General features: G+C 40.9%; 1 protein-coding gene across 1 annotated transcript in view; it reads left to right on the plus strand.

Annotated features, from left to right (window-relative positions):
• Positions 1–690: 690 nt before the first annotated feature.
• The window catches only part of TMEM131 (transmembrane protein 131), a 93,011-nt gene continuing 76,201 nt past the window's right edge, over positions 691–17,500 (plus strand). The window contains exon 1 of the mRNA XM_038128597.1: positions 691–911. Within this exon, the coding sequence (XP_037984525.1) occupies positions 752–911 (160 nt within the window). The 5' untranslated portion in view covers positions 691–751. The remainder of the gene's footprint in view (positions 912–17,500) is intronic.

A 17,500-nucleotide genomic window follows, 5' to 3' on the forward strand; every position in this document is an offset into this window, starting at 1 on the left:
CTGCGCCTCTGAGGCATGCAAAACCTCCCAGTCCTCCGCTTCTGCAGCGGCCGACGCTGCTGTGCCGATGGGAGCGGCCCAGCCCAGCAGCTGAGGTAGGGAGAATTCCCTCAGGGTGAAGCTATCGAAACCCCTGTAGCACGACGCTCCGGGCCTCCAGCTGGGAACATAAGACACGGGTACAGGACAGCAGCACCGGCGAGAAACGCCCCCGTGTCTCCAGCGAGGCCGCGGACAGAAGGAGCCGCGCGCCCGCCGCCATCTTGGAGGCGGCTGGGAGAAGCCCCGCCGGCCTCGGCACGGAAACAACAGCGCCCCCCGGCCCGCGCAGAGAGCGGGAGCGGAGAGCGCTGAGGAGGCGGAGTGACCCCACCGCGAACAGCCGGCGCTTACAGCAGATCTAAAATCGCCCTCGAAACAGCTAAAAAAATTAGAAATAAATACTACTAATAAAAACAAATTAAACCAAAGAGACCTAGTCGGCAACCCTGCGGCCAGAGCAGACGGGGCCAGCGGAGGGTCGCCCTGCCCGCACTCAAAATGGCACCTGTTCCCCGCCCTCGCCCGGCGGGGGCGTGGCCTCCCCAGGGGGCGTGGCGGCCAGTGACACGCGCGTCAGGAGCCGCAGCGCGCGCTCGCGGGGGTGTCCGCCCCGCCCCTCCCCGAGCTCCTCCGCGCGCGCGCCGCGGCCCGGCCGGAGACAGACGCGGACACTCGGCGGACCCGCGGCGGCGGCGGCAGCAGCAGCGCGATGACGGCGGCGCCCGGCTGCCCCCGCTGCTCCCCCCGCTGCCCCCGCTGCTCCCCCGGCAGCTTCCCCCGCGCCGGCGGCTGGGCAGCCGCCTGGCGGGGCGCGGCGCTGCGCTTCGCGCTGGCGCTGCTCCTCCACACGGCCCGGGCCGAGAAGGAAGGTGAGACCCAGATTTCCCTTCCCTTTCTTGTCCTCCTTCCCCCCGCTCCTCCTCCTCTTCCTCCGGTGGCGGTGGGGCCGTTGGCGGCCGCGGCCCGCGCCCGCTCCCCGGCGGCGGGGTGGGGGGGCGACTGGGGAGGAGCCCCGGGGTCGCCGTCCCTTGTCCCGCATCCCGCCGGCTCTGCCATCCCGCCGGCTCCCGCATCCCGCCGCTCCCGCTGCCCTGGGTGTGCGGGGAGTCGCGGCGCTGCCTCCCCCGCCCCGCCGCCGCGGCTGCCGGAGTGCGGGTGTGTGTCTGTGTCCGTGTGTGTCTGTGTCCGTGTGTCGCTGACGTTTCGCGGGGCTTTCTCCTCCCTGACAGCGGCGGGGACAGGGATGGAGCTGGAGCTGTCCTTTAACTAGGGGAAGGGGAAATAAATAAATAAATAAAATAGGAGGTTTGCTCGCGTTGAGCTGGTTTCCCTGCGGCAGGCTTCCAGTAGGATACGAAGCCAAGCCAAACATACTGGCGAAGCTGCATGAGAAAGGGCAGAAATGCACGCTTTTGCATGGATTGGATTTTTATCCCTCACCAAGTGACAGTGGGACGACGCCCCTTTTCCTCCCCAAACTTTTGATAGGTTTCCGGAGTCGACGGTGTTTTCTCCAAACTTTATAAAGTCCCCGTCTGACTTTCCCTAACTTGTAGTGTCTGTGATTTTGGCGTGAAGTCTTTTCATTGTGGTTTAGCAAGGAAGAAAAGCCCCGAGCGAAACACCTAAGCATAATCTGTAGCATTGCTGAGAACAGCTTTCAAGCATTTCCAAGGTGCAGACTCGCAGTCTGCTTGAAAGCATGGCTGTGTGGCAGCATGAAAAAGCAGCAGGTAAACATAATGTATTACTAAAGTAGGTGGAACAGATTTACTTTGGCTGGACAGGAGAATTTGCTTTTCAGGCAAGTTGCTGCACCAGAGGAGGGAGGAGATTGAGGTCTGACAGGATGAAAGGGAATAAGAATAAAAAAGGGTATGGAATAAGAGCGTAGCAAGGAGGGTCTAGTTCGATGCCTAGACCAGACTTGAGGGAAGAAATACATCCTAATAAGGCATGTATTAAAAAAAAAAAAAAAAAAAAGTAGATACACCTTTCTAAAGAAGGGCTCAATTCCGGTAATTTCCTAATAGCTTTTTTTCCCAAGTATGAGGATGTTGATATTAAGGTGATTTAAAACCCAAATCAGTTGTTGCACAGCCACTCTTGTTCACTTGGCTTTCTCTACAGGGAATGTAAACATCCAGAAAACAGCGTGAGTATGATCCCATATCCTTAGAGAGATTAGAATGTGTAAGTTTGTCAGTGTGGCCTGTAGTGTCTTGAGGTACTAAAAGAGTTCAAATGCTTGAGAAATTTCTATTTTTAACTCTTATTGTGATTGCATTCCTTCACAGATAATAAGGTATATGTGTTTATAAGCTTTGTAAGTGATGTCGTATACTGGTATGATGGAATTGATTCATACCCTAAAAGTTGTGACAGCTGGGGCCATGGTCTGGTTGGTTCATTTGTGAGGAAGATACTGGGTTTTTTGCTCTATGGACTTTCTTGGCATTCCTGTATAAACAAGGGCAGTTTTAGATTCACAGAGTTTGAACAGATATGATTGAAGTCCCTCAAGAAAATTGAATAGTTTGTACTGATAACGTTTACTTCTGTGTATACAGTCTATTACTTAAAACTTATCCCAGCAACACATCTGTCATTTTCAAAAGGTGAATTTTTTTCTCAACTAGGACATAGATTTCTTTTAGTCTTCAGATTTCTGACATTTGCTTTTCCTGCCGATTGTTCTGCTGCTTAGGATAGTTGATGAGTGGTACATCTAAGGTCATCAAATAAGTGTTTCTTTGGTGTTTGTTTGCTTTTTTTTCTGTTATTCATCTTTTATGACCTCCTGAGCAGAAATCACTGGCAATCTGCATTTGTGGATCACATGTTGGAAAGTGTTGTCTTGCTTCCATTTGCTGAGTGCAATGACTATTTAAACCCTGGATTAAAAAAAAAAAAAAAACAAAAACAACAAAACAAACCAAAACATAAACCAAACAATAGTTTTAAAGCAAGACCAAGATTAAAGGGACTTGTGAGATCTAGTCCCACTGATCTTAAGCTACAATATAAGTGCTAGTCTGCAAGAGGTGGTGACTCAACACAGGAGAGGAAGGACCACTTTGGACACTGTGCCTTTAGACCAAGGTGGGAGCTCAAAATGAAATAGTAGTTGAGAAGAAAGGAGGGGATGGTGTTCAGGCTCTGTTCTTAAGTGCCTTAGTTTTTACCAGGTTGTGTCAAGTTAAACGTAGTAAGACAATTTAAAAATAATAGTCAGGAAGCAGGGAAGTAGCTAGGAATATCCTTCCCATCTCCCAGATGTGGGCATACATTTCTCACTCCAGCTGCAGGAAGGAAGCTGTGGAGAGGGATTAGGGCTGAGCTTGTGCATTGTTGTTACTGAGCACTGCCGAGTTGAAGGTGGCTGTAGTAAGACACAGCACAGTATGTGCTCCAGAGAAGTTGGTACAGAAAATACTTGATAGAAGCAAGTGCCAAGTGAATAGTGTGAGAAGAATAGATCAGAGTGTGACAAAAGAAAATGAAAAATGAGTATGGAGGACACTCTTTTCCTCTTACCTTGCATATATGAAGAGCAACTGGGGGATTGATGGAGTTGATGGAGAGAAAATTATGCTGGCTTCATGTGGAGAGGAACCAGCAAGCAGTTCTTTATGGATGGAGCTGTCACAAATAGAAAGAAGATTGATGCTGGAGTGTTCTAGATAGACATGACTATTTCTAGTACTCAGTCTTAGTTAAGGAGTTAGAGGGGGACAAATGTAAACATCTTTGCCTAAAAGTGAGAAGCAAAACTGAAATTGCGTGTTTGCGTGTTCTAGCTGTAAATCAAAGTCTTGAGGAACTGTGACATTGCTGTATACTCTCTCTGTGCTAGAAAAATAGAACTTCTGGAATTTATCTGGTATTTGAACAGATAGCAGAGTAAACTGTGATTGAACCAGCCAGAGAACCTTAAACATCAGTTTCAGACTAAACACTGATATGTGGCTTTTCTTTTTTTGTGCCTAGCTGGGTCTTCATGGGTGCCCATGTATTGCTGAGGACTGAGAAGGTTGTAAAATTTTATATTTGTTTTTTTTTCAGTTAGGAAATCTGTGAACCATTGCAAAAGAATGACATGGCAGGAAAAAAATTTCAGTCTCAAAGAGCCTCTTGCTATTTAGGAGGGGCAAAAAATAACTTTATAGTTTCTTTGGCAAATATGTATGATTTTCAGGATTTTGTAAGGTTTATCCTTTCCTAGTGTAACTATCACATTCTGTACTGCCACATAGATTGAGGACAGCTATCAGTTTATATTAGTGTGCTTTTTGTTTGGTGTTTTGTTTTGTTATGAGATTTGTTTTGTGGGTTTTTTTTTTGATCGGGGAGGACACACAACATACAGAATAGCCTGGGTTTTAGGTTGCTGGAAGCCATAGTAATGCCATAACCCCATGGTTAGTTAAGTGTTTTGAAGATAAATGTCTGACATGAGGGTGCTTTTTCACCTGAACTGTTTTGTGTTGGTTCCCTTATTTATATACATTTACATATTTTTAGAAAATCTTCACTTTATACAACTCATTTCTTTTTAAATCCCGTTTTTTTTGGCCAGCTGACTGAAAGCCTGTTGAGACTACTTTGACAGTTGTCTTACCTACCCATCTGCTCACAAGACAGGTGCAGGTAGAGCAAGGTTGATATTTAGGCTACGTTCAATCGCTGACTGTAATTTTTGAAGGTACCTCTTAGTGCTGGATCTGGGAAAAAAATTCTATTTAAACATCTACATTATGAAACCAGATAGACCAGTGAAAATAGCTTTTTTTTTTTCCTTAATGCTTGATGTATTCTCTTCTAGCTTCCTAGAAACCAAGTTAGTTACTGAGTGTAAGCGGGATATTGTCATCAGAGCAGGGCACTGATATGTTGGAATTCTGGTTCTATTTTTGTCATTCTTTCTAATCTCAAACAAATAACTTTCGCGTTTTGTTTTTTACTGATATCTGAAATAACAAACCAGGATACTTCACAGGAGTATCAAAACCATATTAATACTGGAAGATGATTGAGAGAAAGCTTATATGTTTAATATTATAAAACATCTCTTCACATATACTGCCTGTTTGTCATATCCTGCTGTCAGAACTAATCTACAGCATGCCAGCTTTTACTTTTATGCTGGTGTTTTGACCCTGGCTCACATCAAAATTTGATTCAGAAGGAATGACCTCAATCAAACTGAAAACACTCCAGCAGTTGAAGTAGCACATCAGAATCATGAAGAGTGTGAGGAAAACAAAGTGGATAAAAATTGACCATGCTATCTCACTGTGGTTTTGAAACTTAAGTGTGGGACAGCTGATTAGGTCTGCACTGTGTCTGTGCGCTTGTGAATGAAAAATATTGACCATGTGCTTGGATTGAATGTGCTTACTTGCTTGTGAAATCTTTGGACTAAAATAAAGGAAAATTTTTACTGCAGTGGACAGGAAGTTGAGACCCCATATTCTCCGTGACCTTCAATGTAGTCTCGAAGTAGATGCTGTTCTCTCCCTGCACCTCTTTCTCCCTCACTGGTGTTCAGTTATATTGCAGTGTGAAGCAGGCTGGAGTCCCCTCACCTGTACAAGTCCATTGAAGGATGGTGTGCTCAGTTCAGGGCCTTGGATTGTCATCTCTTGGAGGAACTTGCTATGGATTTGTGTAGTGCCTATTATGATGAAATTCCACCAGAGTGTGCAGAAGTCAATAGGCTTTGCATTATTTAAAGCTTTCAGTTGTGATTTTTTTGTGAATGATTGCAATATGGATTGCTCTGAGTCATTTGGATGTATTTGTGCATTTTAAAGTTTTCAGCTGTTTGCTTGGATGTTTGCTGTGAGTCACTTTATTTCAAAGCCTACCCAGTTTTACGTTGCTTAAAGTGATATGTGTTATGGTTCCACAGTGTGATTTACTGAGTCTGTAAGTTCAAATAAGCTTTTCAAACAGTAAACTTGGTAAATGACCTGGGAGTCTGACAGTGAATGGTGGATGCTGTGGTTCATGCATAACGAGCAGTAAAAGTTATGTGACTGAAGCACAGGGTAGAACCAGTTTGGTTTGTTCCTGTGTTTGTGGGTTTGGCAAGAATAGAAGTCTGTAATGATCTCTTTTATTTCTCTTGCTTGTACCTTCTGTCCAGTGTAGCACCCCTGACTTTGTCAGTCTACAGCATGAACTTACCTGGGTACAACAGGCACTCAGGAAAGTGCTTTTTTTTTTTCCCTCTCTAAAAGACAGCAGTTGAATTAAATTTCTACTCTTCATAGTAATAAGTGGGGGTACTTGGAACTGGACTGAGTAATACCTTGAGCAGCCTCCTCTAACTAGATGTTCTCTGATCGGATGACTGGGGTGGAGCCTCTGGAGTCACATCCAGCCTGCATTATCCTGTAGTTCCAAAAGTTGAGCACAGTTGGTCCTTACAATGGAAGCAGCTGATTTGATCCATTCACACTGTGAGAGTTAACAAACTTGAGTTTGAACTAAAGTTATTTTTAAAATAATTCCTGCTTTTCAATAAATTTGTGTTAGTATTTCCGCATTTTAATTATTTATACCAGGATAGAGGACGTAGAATTTCTTCTTGCGTAGGGAGAAACCAAAGGAACCAGTGACCATTAGAGCTAAATACTTCCAGTTTATCTTTCTGTTCATAAATACAAGCAAAGAATAAACTTGTGTCAGATATGTATTTGTTAGAGGCAGCTGTTAAAATTTTAATGGGATGCAAGATTGTTGTGTATTTCTGTTTTCTCAACTATCCTTATAGAATAGTTAGTGATTTACTGACTGCAGCAAAGATGTAGTGCAGCATTTGCATTTAACATTTTTGAAATATAATTTTAACATTTTCGCATAAGCAGCCTTGGATAACTTTTGCTTTGGAATATTATAGGGATTAGACCAGGATCATGTCTGTCTGTCTGTCTCTCTCTTAGAAAACCTTGGATGTATTGGGGAAATAGCAGAGAGCTGAAGGATTGCCATGTAGTTCCAATCCCTGAAAAGGAGGAAAAAATTGAGGTGTTTCACTAGTTTGAGATTTTCCTGCTACAATTACTAGATTAATCTTCTCACTAAGACTATCAAAGATGCATTTTTAATACATCTTCTCCTACAGCCTGGCATAGCTTGCAGCAGAGTACCATCTGAGAACAGGAGTCTTGCTGTCCTTATCAAACTGGTTTTAGAGCTATCTGAGTGAAATTTAGTGGAAGGAACTGTACAGGAGATGAAACTACACTACAGCTCCTTTTCTCTGTGTATTCTGTGAAGCTACAAAATGTTATGTAATAGAACTGTTTGGCTGACTAATGCATCACGCTTAGTTTTTTTAAGTCATTTTATAAATGGATCCATTACCTGTTCTTCACGAAGCAGTTTGTCTTGACAATGTCTTAAGTGTTATCTGGGTTTTTTTCAGTTGAACACCTAGATCTATGTTGGACTCTATGGATTCGGTGTAATAGGATGTGCATGGACTTTTTAAAGTTACTTAAACTAGAAAAATCCCAGACAACCCTTGGTTATAGGGTTAGGTTTTTTTAAAGTTGTTTAATTGAGAAAGCACAGCTAGTATGATGTTAAACAGATTAAATCACCATTTGAAGGAGTGATGATAGGAGACAAGGTTGTAAACAAGCATGGTACCAATTTAAGTAGTTTGCAACATTTCCTAATAAATGTCATAATATGTTAAATGAATTTAAAGACTAGTTATCTGAAGCTTGTAAATAAATAGGAAATAATCTAGAAACACAGAAGTCTAAGTGAATCAGTGATTTGCATCAAAATACTGTATAAATATTTGCAGGTGGATTTTGTAGATATTGATAAAAACTATCTGGGGAACAAGATCAACTTGCAAGGTGCATGGTTTTGGTTTATTTCCAGCAGTGGTTCATGCTCTACCTCAGAGGCTGGCTACAAGGAGCTCTTCCTGGCTCTATTCTGGGACCTGTCCTGCTTTAGATCTTTGTCACTGATCTGGAGTTGGAATGTACCAATACTCAAGGGCAAGTCTGCGTTTTGGAGAGACCTAAGCAAGACAGAACAATGAGCTGACAGGACCTTCATGAATCCGAAAAGGAGAAATGGAAAGCCCTTTATGTGGGACAGAATAACCACCTGCAGGAATACAACCTGGGAAGGCTGTGCATGAGTCAGCAATGTACCCTGGCATCATACAGGAGTGTAGCCACTGGGCTGAACAACGTGATTATTCCTGTTTAGTCAGCACTAAATAGACCACACCTAAACCACTGCATCCAGTTTTGTTCTCTGCCATCCCACTGGAAGTCTGCAAGGATGGTCAATATGTGTATGACCTATGAATGGAGGCTGAGGGATCTTGTGGCAGTATGCCAATATCAAAGTAGTTTATGGAGCAAAATGGAGCCCGACTCCTCACAAAGGTTCATGGTTGAAACCTGAGACAGCACCCATAAAGTTAGACAGGGAAAGTTTGTTTTGTGCTGAGAGATGCTGCTCTCTGATGATCTGAGTAAGAGAGGCACTTGGACACCATAAAATAGCATTGCAAATTCTGTTTATTAAAGCTAACCATATAAAGAGAGAATAGTTTAGATAATCTTGGATCTCTTTTGATGCTGAGAACCCTGAACTGTGTGGTACCAAACAGACCTTTAAAGAGTCCAAGTGCAGCACACTGTGCAGACCCCATCCATAAAAAGGTTACCCTATGTTGTTCTTTTGCTGGATTTCGTTGCAAGAAGACAACTCTGTACATAATTTTTGCTGTCAGGTAGAATGGATGTTCACATGGGAACTTCCATCTGCACTTTCAGATAAAGCAAGGCCACCCAGGTGGCATAATTGCTGGTGGTGTTGATTGCAGCTTCTCTGTTTCAGAGGGCTGTCTGGGCTCCCCCTGCAGCCACGGAGTACGTGCAGCACGGGTCTGACGGCCAGCCCAGACACGCAGCCCAGCACAGGCGTGGGTCTGCTCCTTGGCTCCTGCATGGATCACTGGCTCCCATCTGTCACGGCTTCCGGTCAGGATGGCTATGATCCTCTGCCTTGACATCATGAGTCTGTATTTCACCGTGAGGCTGGTCAGGCATTGAAACCGGTTCTCTAGGGATGTTATGGAATCTCTACCTTTGGAGGTTTTCAAGGCCCAGCTAAATGACAGCCTAAAGCAACATCACCAAATTCAGCATTCACTGTACTTCTGCAGAAGGTTGAGCTGGATGACAGTCTTAATGTCCATTCCACCCTCAGTTTCCCTGTCTCAATATTTTGTGTCTCCCCTGCGATCTTAAAACTTAGTTGGAGCTTGAAATATGGTTGTTGCAGCTGATGGGAATATTTGTAAGACAGAAGTCTGACTTTTCATATAACTCTGTGGTGAAGTCAGTACTGCGGTAATAGTAATACAGATAAAATTTTGGTAGAAGCAGAGTTGTAATTGTACCAGGAAGCTTTATGGGTTGCTGCATCACTAAAAAAGGGTGATCGTAGATAAAAACAAGACCTTGTCAACCATTCCTTATTTCTGTAATCATGGATCGCATACACTTTTTTGTCCCTATGTTTTTTGTTCTTTCTCTTGAAAAATTTGATTCAAAAGGAGTATTTGTGTCCCATCTTTCATGTGAAGCATAATACAGCTATTAGTTTTTGCCTTTGCCAGCTGCTGGCAATATAGCAATACGTTTGATTGTGGTTTACATGTTAATATACAAGATGTATTAAAGTTAACAATCTGTGCAGCTAATTTGTCTGAGGAGATACTGAGAGATTTGGATAGTTAATGCTGTGAAGTTTTTGACTATTCCTTTGTTGCAGTGGAGGATGTGGAGTACTTGGTCCTTACTAGAAACCATTTCCTTCTTGTCTGTTTGCTTTGGTATTCTGAACCTGTGTGTAACTTCAATCTGTGGAGCCAGCAACAGGCAGTTTAGAGGTACCAGAAATTACCATTATTTAGTGTGTAGTAGGAAGCATTGAGGCTACTCTTGACCTCTGAGTTGTCTCTCCTAAGTATAAGAAGATAAGGAAGAGGGCTCTGTGTGTGTGTAACTTTTATATTATGATACAGCTACTTTTATATTATCATATACCTTGTCAGTTGCCTTTTGTGTTGCTTAACTAGGTATGATGTGCCCATATACCTTTGGCTGACCTGTATCATCCAAAATATTTAAAAAATTAATAAATTCCTTGTTTTGGGAGAAGTGTCCCAAACATTTGATGTTGAAGGAGAGATGGTTGTCATTGACAGAGTCTGAATCTTCACAGGGGAAGTCACTGTGCCAATCAGTACTACTGAATATCATTATCTGCTGTGAATTCTTCCTTTGATTAAATAAGATTTCTCTAGGGAAAAAGACTAGACTAAGGATCTCAGAGATTGAATAAAACATTTATTTATTTGGCGTTGTTTAATTAATTACCCTTTAAAAATACCTGTTTTGTGAAAAAAAAACAAAACTCTAATGTTGAATTTAGCAAAGGAGTGCCTATTTAGGTTGAGACTGAGTACTAGGCATATCAAAGTAGAAATGAGAACTATTTTTGAGTGAAGGCTTAGATCATCACAGGGGTTTGTAAAAGAGTCTGACCAGAAGAGATGGCTTATTTACTTCTGAGGGGTAACTGCTTCCAAGGTATTGTAGGCAGCTAAATTGCATTTCTGCAAGTGTTTAATTTCCCTATGCCTACTTGCACCTTTAATTTCTTATTAATGTTTTTGGAGTGTTCCCCCCAAACTGTAATTCGCCTGTTTTGTTTAATTGTTTTTGCTCTGTGTTTTAGCTTCTTTCAAAACTTTCAGTTGTTCTTCTCCACCCTTTTCTCCTCTGGTTTTATCAGACCTTGCAGCCAGCTTTTTCCTGCTGGTGGTCTGTGTTCCCTCGTGGCAAGTCAACAGACTGCTGTGCTCAGCAATCAATAAGTGGTGTTACTGCCATATCATTAACACTACAGCGTTAGTGTCAGACCTTTTCTACCTTTTCCTGGCCTTTGATTGTTGTATTTCTAAACTTCATATGGTAGCTGAACCAGCATTATCTTGCCACTCTTTTTCACTTGTCGTCAGCCTTAATAGCTGTTTCCAGTGGACACTCGAGTGTTGCCAAGTGAGCACAGGAGGGGCAGAGATCTGTGCTCCTCCCTGCCAGCGATACTTCTTTCCAGTAACTTGGTATTAACCAAGTCGCAACTGTTACACAGCAAAATCTAAACAATTGTGGTGTTCGTGTACCCTTGTTCTAAAAATTCATGCAGTTCCACCTTGGTAGCTGACCAAGAAAAAAAAACAAAACAAGGTGAGATCAGGGCAGGGAGGAGAGCAGAACTCTAACTTAGTAGACTACTGTTTCTGTGCCATAAGATGAGTGATAGCATTCTCTGTAGTAGCTAGCAAGATAGGAGTAAGGATGGAAAACTGAGCAGTGTCCACAGAGCATAAGGTGTAGCTCTTACCTGATTGCATTCACCTTGCCAGCGAGACATGTAGGTGTCAGGAAATATCTTCCTGGCTCTGTCACCTTCCTGTTCTGTGGAGGGTTTTTTGGAAACTCTAAAAATTGCATCTTCCTTCCTATTTTTTATGATGTGGAGAGCAATGCTGGATCTCAGTCAGTTTTTATTAAGGTCATTAATCATCCTGGATGTACCTTTTGGGTGGGTCTTTCCACTGTGTCAATATAACTTGTTCTTTTTGAGTTAGTGGGAGTCTGTTCAGTGGTTCATTTCACGAGAGTATAAGTTTGGAAGACTGGTGTTAATGGTAATAGCTGAAATTATTGTCATTTAATGCATTGTTTTCCTGAGGCTCCAGAAGCCACGAACTGACTGCTGTTTCTGGCAAGCTACATATTGAATGTTGCTATATGCTATAATTGTTTCTATATGCAAAAAAGATTAGAATTCCATTAAGTGCATGTTGTCTTTTTGCACATCGCTTTTCAGTGCTATATGAGCAGTAAAACTGCCACAATGAAAAGTTTCTAAAACTTGAGACATTGAGCTAAATCATTAAGAGTATATTGGAGGTACTGTTATTTTCCCCCCTCTCATTGCAGGACTACATACCTTGTTTTTGAGGGTAGTTCCAGATAGTTTTGTCTGCACACATTCAATAACAATGCATGTATAGGAGTATAATTTAATTTAACATATTGAAATTTTAAAATTGCCATCATTAGAAAGAATAGAAAGCCTCAATTGGTATGGCCCAAAGCAAAAAAAAGAAAAAATACTATTTGCAGATGTTTGTTTTCTCTCTAGCTCCCTTTTAATTTTTTTACTCTCTTTAAATGATTTCTGAGAAGTTTCCATGAGTGTCAGGGGCATTGTTCTCTTTGGCTTAAAAATAGCATGCATGAAGGTTTTTCTCCTGCTTAGAGAATTATTTCTCCTTTTTATTTAATTTAAAAAGAGATTATTTTAAAGTAAGTTTTCTCATTCATACCCCCTATGAATGGTATTGAGTATTATTTCTTGAGAAGCATTTTGCAGCCAGGAAATAAATATCTTTGGAGGAGCTAATGGAATTTTTGGAAAGTTTAAAAGTAAAGCACCAACTTAAAGCATCTGGCAGCTTTCAAAGTAGTATTTTGGTGGTTTTTTTCCCAGTAAAGTTTTATGACCTTTATTGCTGCTGAAATCTGCCATTTTGGCCAATAGCAGGTAGGTTTTTACACTCATTTAAAAAATAGATTTAAAAAAATTGCTTTAGTCAAAGTGGATGGAAATGCACATTTATCTAAGGCGGAAATACAGGCTGAATACAGAATAAGCATCTGAGAAAAAAAGATGTATGAATAAAATGTAATCTTTTTGTGTGGCGATCTGAAATCATCTAATGTAATTTTGTTAGGAATATAAATAAAAGCAGATTGTTAGGTGGAGTACATGTTACTTTCAGTGAGCTTTTCTGTTTCTATGTATGCTTGTATAGATTTTATAGATTTCTATCACAGTTGTTAACTGTAAAAGAAACCTTGATGCAGTTGCGCTGTCTTCTGCAGCGTGAAACACGTGTTGTGAGCCAGATGTGTGAGCCGTGGCTTCAGGGTGGAGACTCTCTTTCTTTCTGTCTAAGCAGCAGCTTCATTGTCTGTCTGGAGCCTGTGTTCTGAATCAGAATCATGCTATCACTTTCTGTTTTGTGGCTAGCTGTAGAAACTGAATTGGTGACTGAATTCCTAAAAATCTGCATCAGTCTTAACTAAGGGGAAAAGAGATGAGTGAATGAACATGATGTGACAGCTCTTCCTACTAGGGAAGGGCCTTGCTGGGCAAAGAAACTTGTCTTTTATCTGAGGGCAGAAATGACACAAAAGTAAGTTAGTGAAAGATAACATGCAGACTTAGTTGGCTGTCAGTGATATGCTCAGTTTGTGCTGTTGTGAGCAGTAAAGTAGAAATCATTTGACTTTTTCCTCCCCACTGTGAAATAGTGAGCAGTGTGCTCAGGTGTTGCAAGTGATCTACTCTCTGTTCAGCTTGTATTAACTTGGGCATAGGTTGGTGCATATGAACTTAGTTGAGTATGTATTGTGTAAAGTCAGATTTTTTTTTAATGAGGAGTATAAAATGAAGGTTTTGATGAAGATTCTGTCTTTTTGTTACTTAGCTTAATGTATTGCTTTCTCATTTCACATGATGATTAAAGTGCATTACCTAGGGATGGTTCTATTTCAAATCTAATATATATAAACAGAAAATACAAATTTGGCCAGTTGGCTTTTTGAGGGATGGTCATTAAAAGGTTTTAATAATAAAGAAAGAAAAATATGTTTCTGTGTAAAAAGACTTCAAAGTGTGATGTTTGTACATGTGATCTTTACTGCATTGTGTGTATTTTCTTTGTTGTGATGGCTCTTCCTGAGGTCTGCTGGAAAAATTATTAATTTCCTTATGTTATGGAGTACTGGAAAATAAACAAGCAAATTGCCTTGGTAAGTGCAAGTGGATTTAGCTGGAAAGCAAGCCTGCTGCTGGCTGGTGATTCTCACTTGCCTGACATTCACTGGCTCATGAGAGAATGACCTTTTACATTTCCAGTGAACAGTCACCTGTTGGGACGTAGGCAGAAGTCCAGGCTGATAGCTACACTGACTTGTCTGTCTTGGAGATCAGGCCTTTTTTAAGCAGATTTGGTGTGTTGGACACTGAACTGGGATGTATTTCTTGAGGCTCACCAGACTTCTGTAGTCCTGAAGCTGATTAAAATGGTCACTCGCATTACAGTGTAATACTGTTTTCCCTTATATGTATGGTATTTTATTTTTTACGATGGAATTTTCCAACCATAATAATTTTATTTCTTCATTCTGTATCTACCTGCCTGTATTCCCCATGCTGCTCAGTTTTCCACTATTCCGGATGATTGAAATTGTGTGACTGTGCATAAGCTGTTAATTCATAGTCAGAGCTTTAAAAACAACTTGTCCGGGTTTAGTTCTGCACTTTAACCAATAGTGATACAAATGTAGCAATTACAATTACATAGACAGAAGTGAATGGCATTTAGCACATTGTAATTGGCTCATTGGTGGTTGTAGTTACCTTGAAGTGAGCTTAGTCATTAAGACAAAGGGTTAGAAACTGGACTTAAAAAAAACCTAATGTAAATTAGAAATTATTTAAATAATTGACCTTTCCCTATTTTGGTAAGATAGGACACTATTTTTAGAATTGTGAGAAAATTCGTGGACTAGATGATACAGATTTGTATAAATCCAGTTTATAAGAAAGAAAACTAGTTTAGACAAGACTTAGGAAAGAAAACAGTTCTTGCAAGCATGTAAGAGAATATATAAAGATCATTAACATAAAAATAAAGCAATGCATTGCTATTGAGCAACTGTTCCAGAGCTAAGTTATATTTCAGAATAGTGTTTTTATAAGTATATATGCCAGAATGTACTTCCCTATTAAAATGAAAAAATTAACAGTGGCTGAAGGAAAGCTAAGCGTGCAAAGCCATCTTAAAAATCGGATCTCAGTCAGAGTAGGCCTCATAAACTGTGAGCCGTGGAGATTTTTTTGTTGTTGTGCACCAGGAGCCTTGGCATACTCACTGCTTGCATTACATGCAAATTTATTCTGTTTTGTGTAATTCAGTCACAGCTAAAGACTGGTATTGGCTAAAGTGATTTTGATATTAAGTTCCTATTTGCTTTGGAGATATGTAGGATTTTAAAATTTTCTTGTTATTTGGTGGTTTATAGGTCTCTATTTTTCATGTTTTAGCCCCAAATATGAAAGGCTTGGGCAAGAGACAAGCAAAATAGAGATGTATTTGAGCAAGATTTCTCTATTAGGTGTATAAACTTGTGAAAAGATGCTGCTTAAGTTAATTCAGCTACTATTGGTTTAATTTTCTGTCAAGCACTGTGATGTTGTTGAAAGAGCAGGGGAAAGCATTTAGGAATCTTCTGGGAATAATGACTAGATGGTGCTTTCACTGTTCCAGAAAGCTGTGATTTGGGGCCTGGGGGCTATGGTTGTGGTGGTGGATTATCTTTTGCCATTTTTTAAAGAGTTTGGAATGCTTGGAAAGTGCTGTCAGTAGAACAAGCTATTCTGGAGCAAGTGGAAAGACTAGGTTCATGGTCTTTTTCTGATATCTTTTATGGGATTTTCATTGTAAAGCTGACCTAATCAAAGAAGTTGCATTGTAAAGGTTATAGATTGAAAACAGAAAATGAAACTTTTGGGTATTGTAAGCTTCTGTGTATTCTGATAGTAGTGACCTACTGTCTGAAAAGAGGAAACCAAGAATACACAAGCTAGAAGCTATAAAAATTTGACCCTGAAATCATGTAATATCCTAGTACGGAGAGTGACTGAAATTGTTACAGATTCTCATCAATCTGTTACATTTGCTTTTTGCAGAAGTTTGAAAGGATAGAGATTTTCTCTTGAGAGTAATTTGTGTATACCTCTCAGAAGAAAGTATTCTGTTTAGCATAGGTGAAGAGGAAATGAGACTAAGATTCTTCTGGCCTTGAAATCTGCGGATATGAATATGTATCCTTTTCCTTCTTTGGTCCATGAACATTTAAAGTTTGACTAATAGCTATTATAATAAGCCTTCAGGGCTTCAACTGCCTATAGGGTCAGGAAGAAATTATTTTCTTAACGTGTAATTTGGCTTCTTGGCTGCTGATTTGTGCAGTGGCAGATCACGCTGTGACAGCTGAAATGCTTCCTACCCCAAATATTATGTTGTGCCCTTCTTGTAGCAGTTGCCAGTCATGTGGCAGATATGACTGAAATGGCACAGGCAAGAGTTGTTAATTTACTGCATTTTATTACTCCTGAGTATTAAAGCATTGCCTGCAGTATTAGGCTGGTAATGGACCGTGATGGTATCAGCTTCAGCTTTGGGAAGAAGTTTTCCCAGGGGAAATTGTTAGGGACTTAGCAGAAAACAGTCATCTTCCTCTGTAGCATGGGGAATGGTTCACCTAATAAAGCATGCCCAAGTGATCTCATACTTAATTACTTACAGTGACTTTGCACATTGGTAATAACCTATTGTCTATTGGTGACATACGTATTTTGTGTAAGAGGACAGTAAAAACTGGTTTTGGGATTGCATTGCAAAGTTTGTGAACTTGCTTAGGTCAGGTAGCACAAGTGCAAAAGATGAGCAACTGCTTCTAATTCTGGAACAGGCAAAAAAGGACCCACAAGGGCACTGTCAGCATTTCACTTTGAAGAAAACTTTGTCCTCTCTGTGGTCCATGTTGGATGGTTTGAGAGCTGCTCTTAGAGGGATTCGGGTGACTCTTTATGACTCGTCAGTGGAGGTTTTTTAAAATGTAATTAGTTTTGCCTCATTTGAATGAAGTGGCTTGTTGTTTCATCCTGAATTGAGAGACTGAGAAGCCAGTTGCAAAAACAAGCTTTCATCTCGTGAAGGTATATGTATTTACTTGCCATTTCCTTGCTTTGATGAAATAACCAATAAAGAGAAACGCAGGCTTGAAAGTTAGTCTAAACCAAAATGAAAGGTATAACCACAGCAGCTTCATCACTACCTCATTTGAGATGTGTCTGCTGTGAAATGGAACGCAGCCAGACTTTGCAGTGCATCTGACTTCACCTGGCACTGTCATCTGCTCTCTGAAAACATTTCTTAAATGATATAGTGATGAATAGCACTTCTATTTAACAGTGTTATTCACTCAAAATGTTCTGTAACATCTGTTACTTTGTTCATAAGTTGTTGTAAAGATGAAATAACTAAAGAGTGGCTGAAAAAGTGTTTGGGGCTTACAGAAGCTCTGAATTCAAGATGCTTGGGTAGAAAGCTTGGGCTAATTTCTGGGGGCTTCATTGTGTGTTATCCTTGTGAAAGAATTGTTGCTGCTTTCTGCTCTTTGTACTGGTGGTGCATTGTATTTAAATCAGGGGAAAAAAGCCTCAGAAATACCAAGAATTTGTGATTAGATTAAATAGC

This window comes from Motacilla alba, chromosome 1 (assembly GCF_015832195.1).
Source record: "Motacilla alba alba isolate MOTALB_02 chromosome 1, Motacilla_alba_V1.0_pri, whole genome shotgun sequence".
Lineage (NCBI taxonomy): Eukaryota > Metazoa > Chordata > Aves > Passeriformes > Motacillidae > Motacilla > Motacilla alba.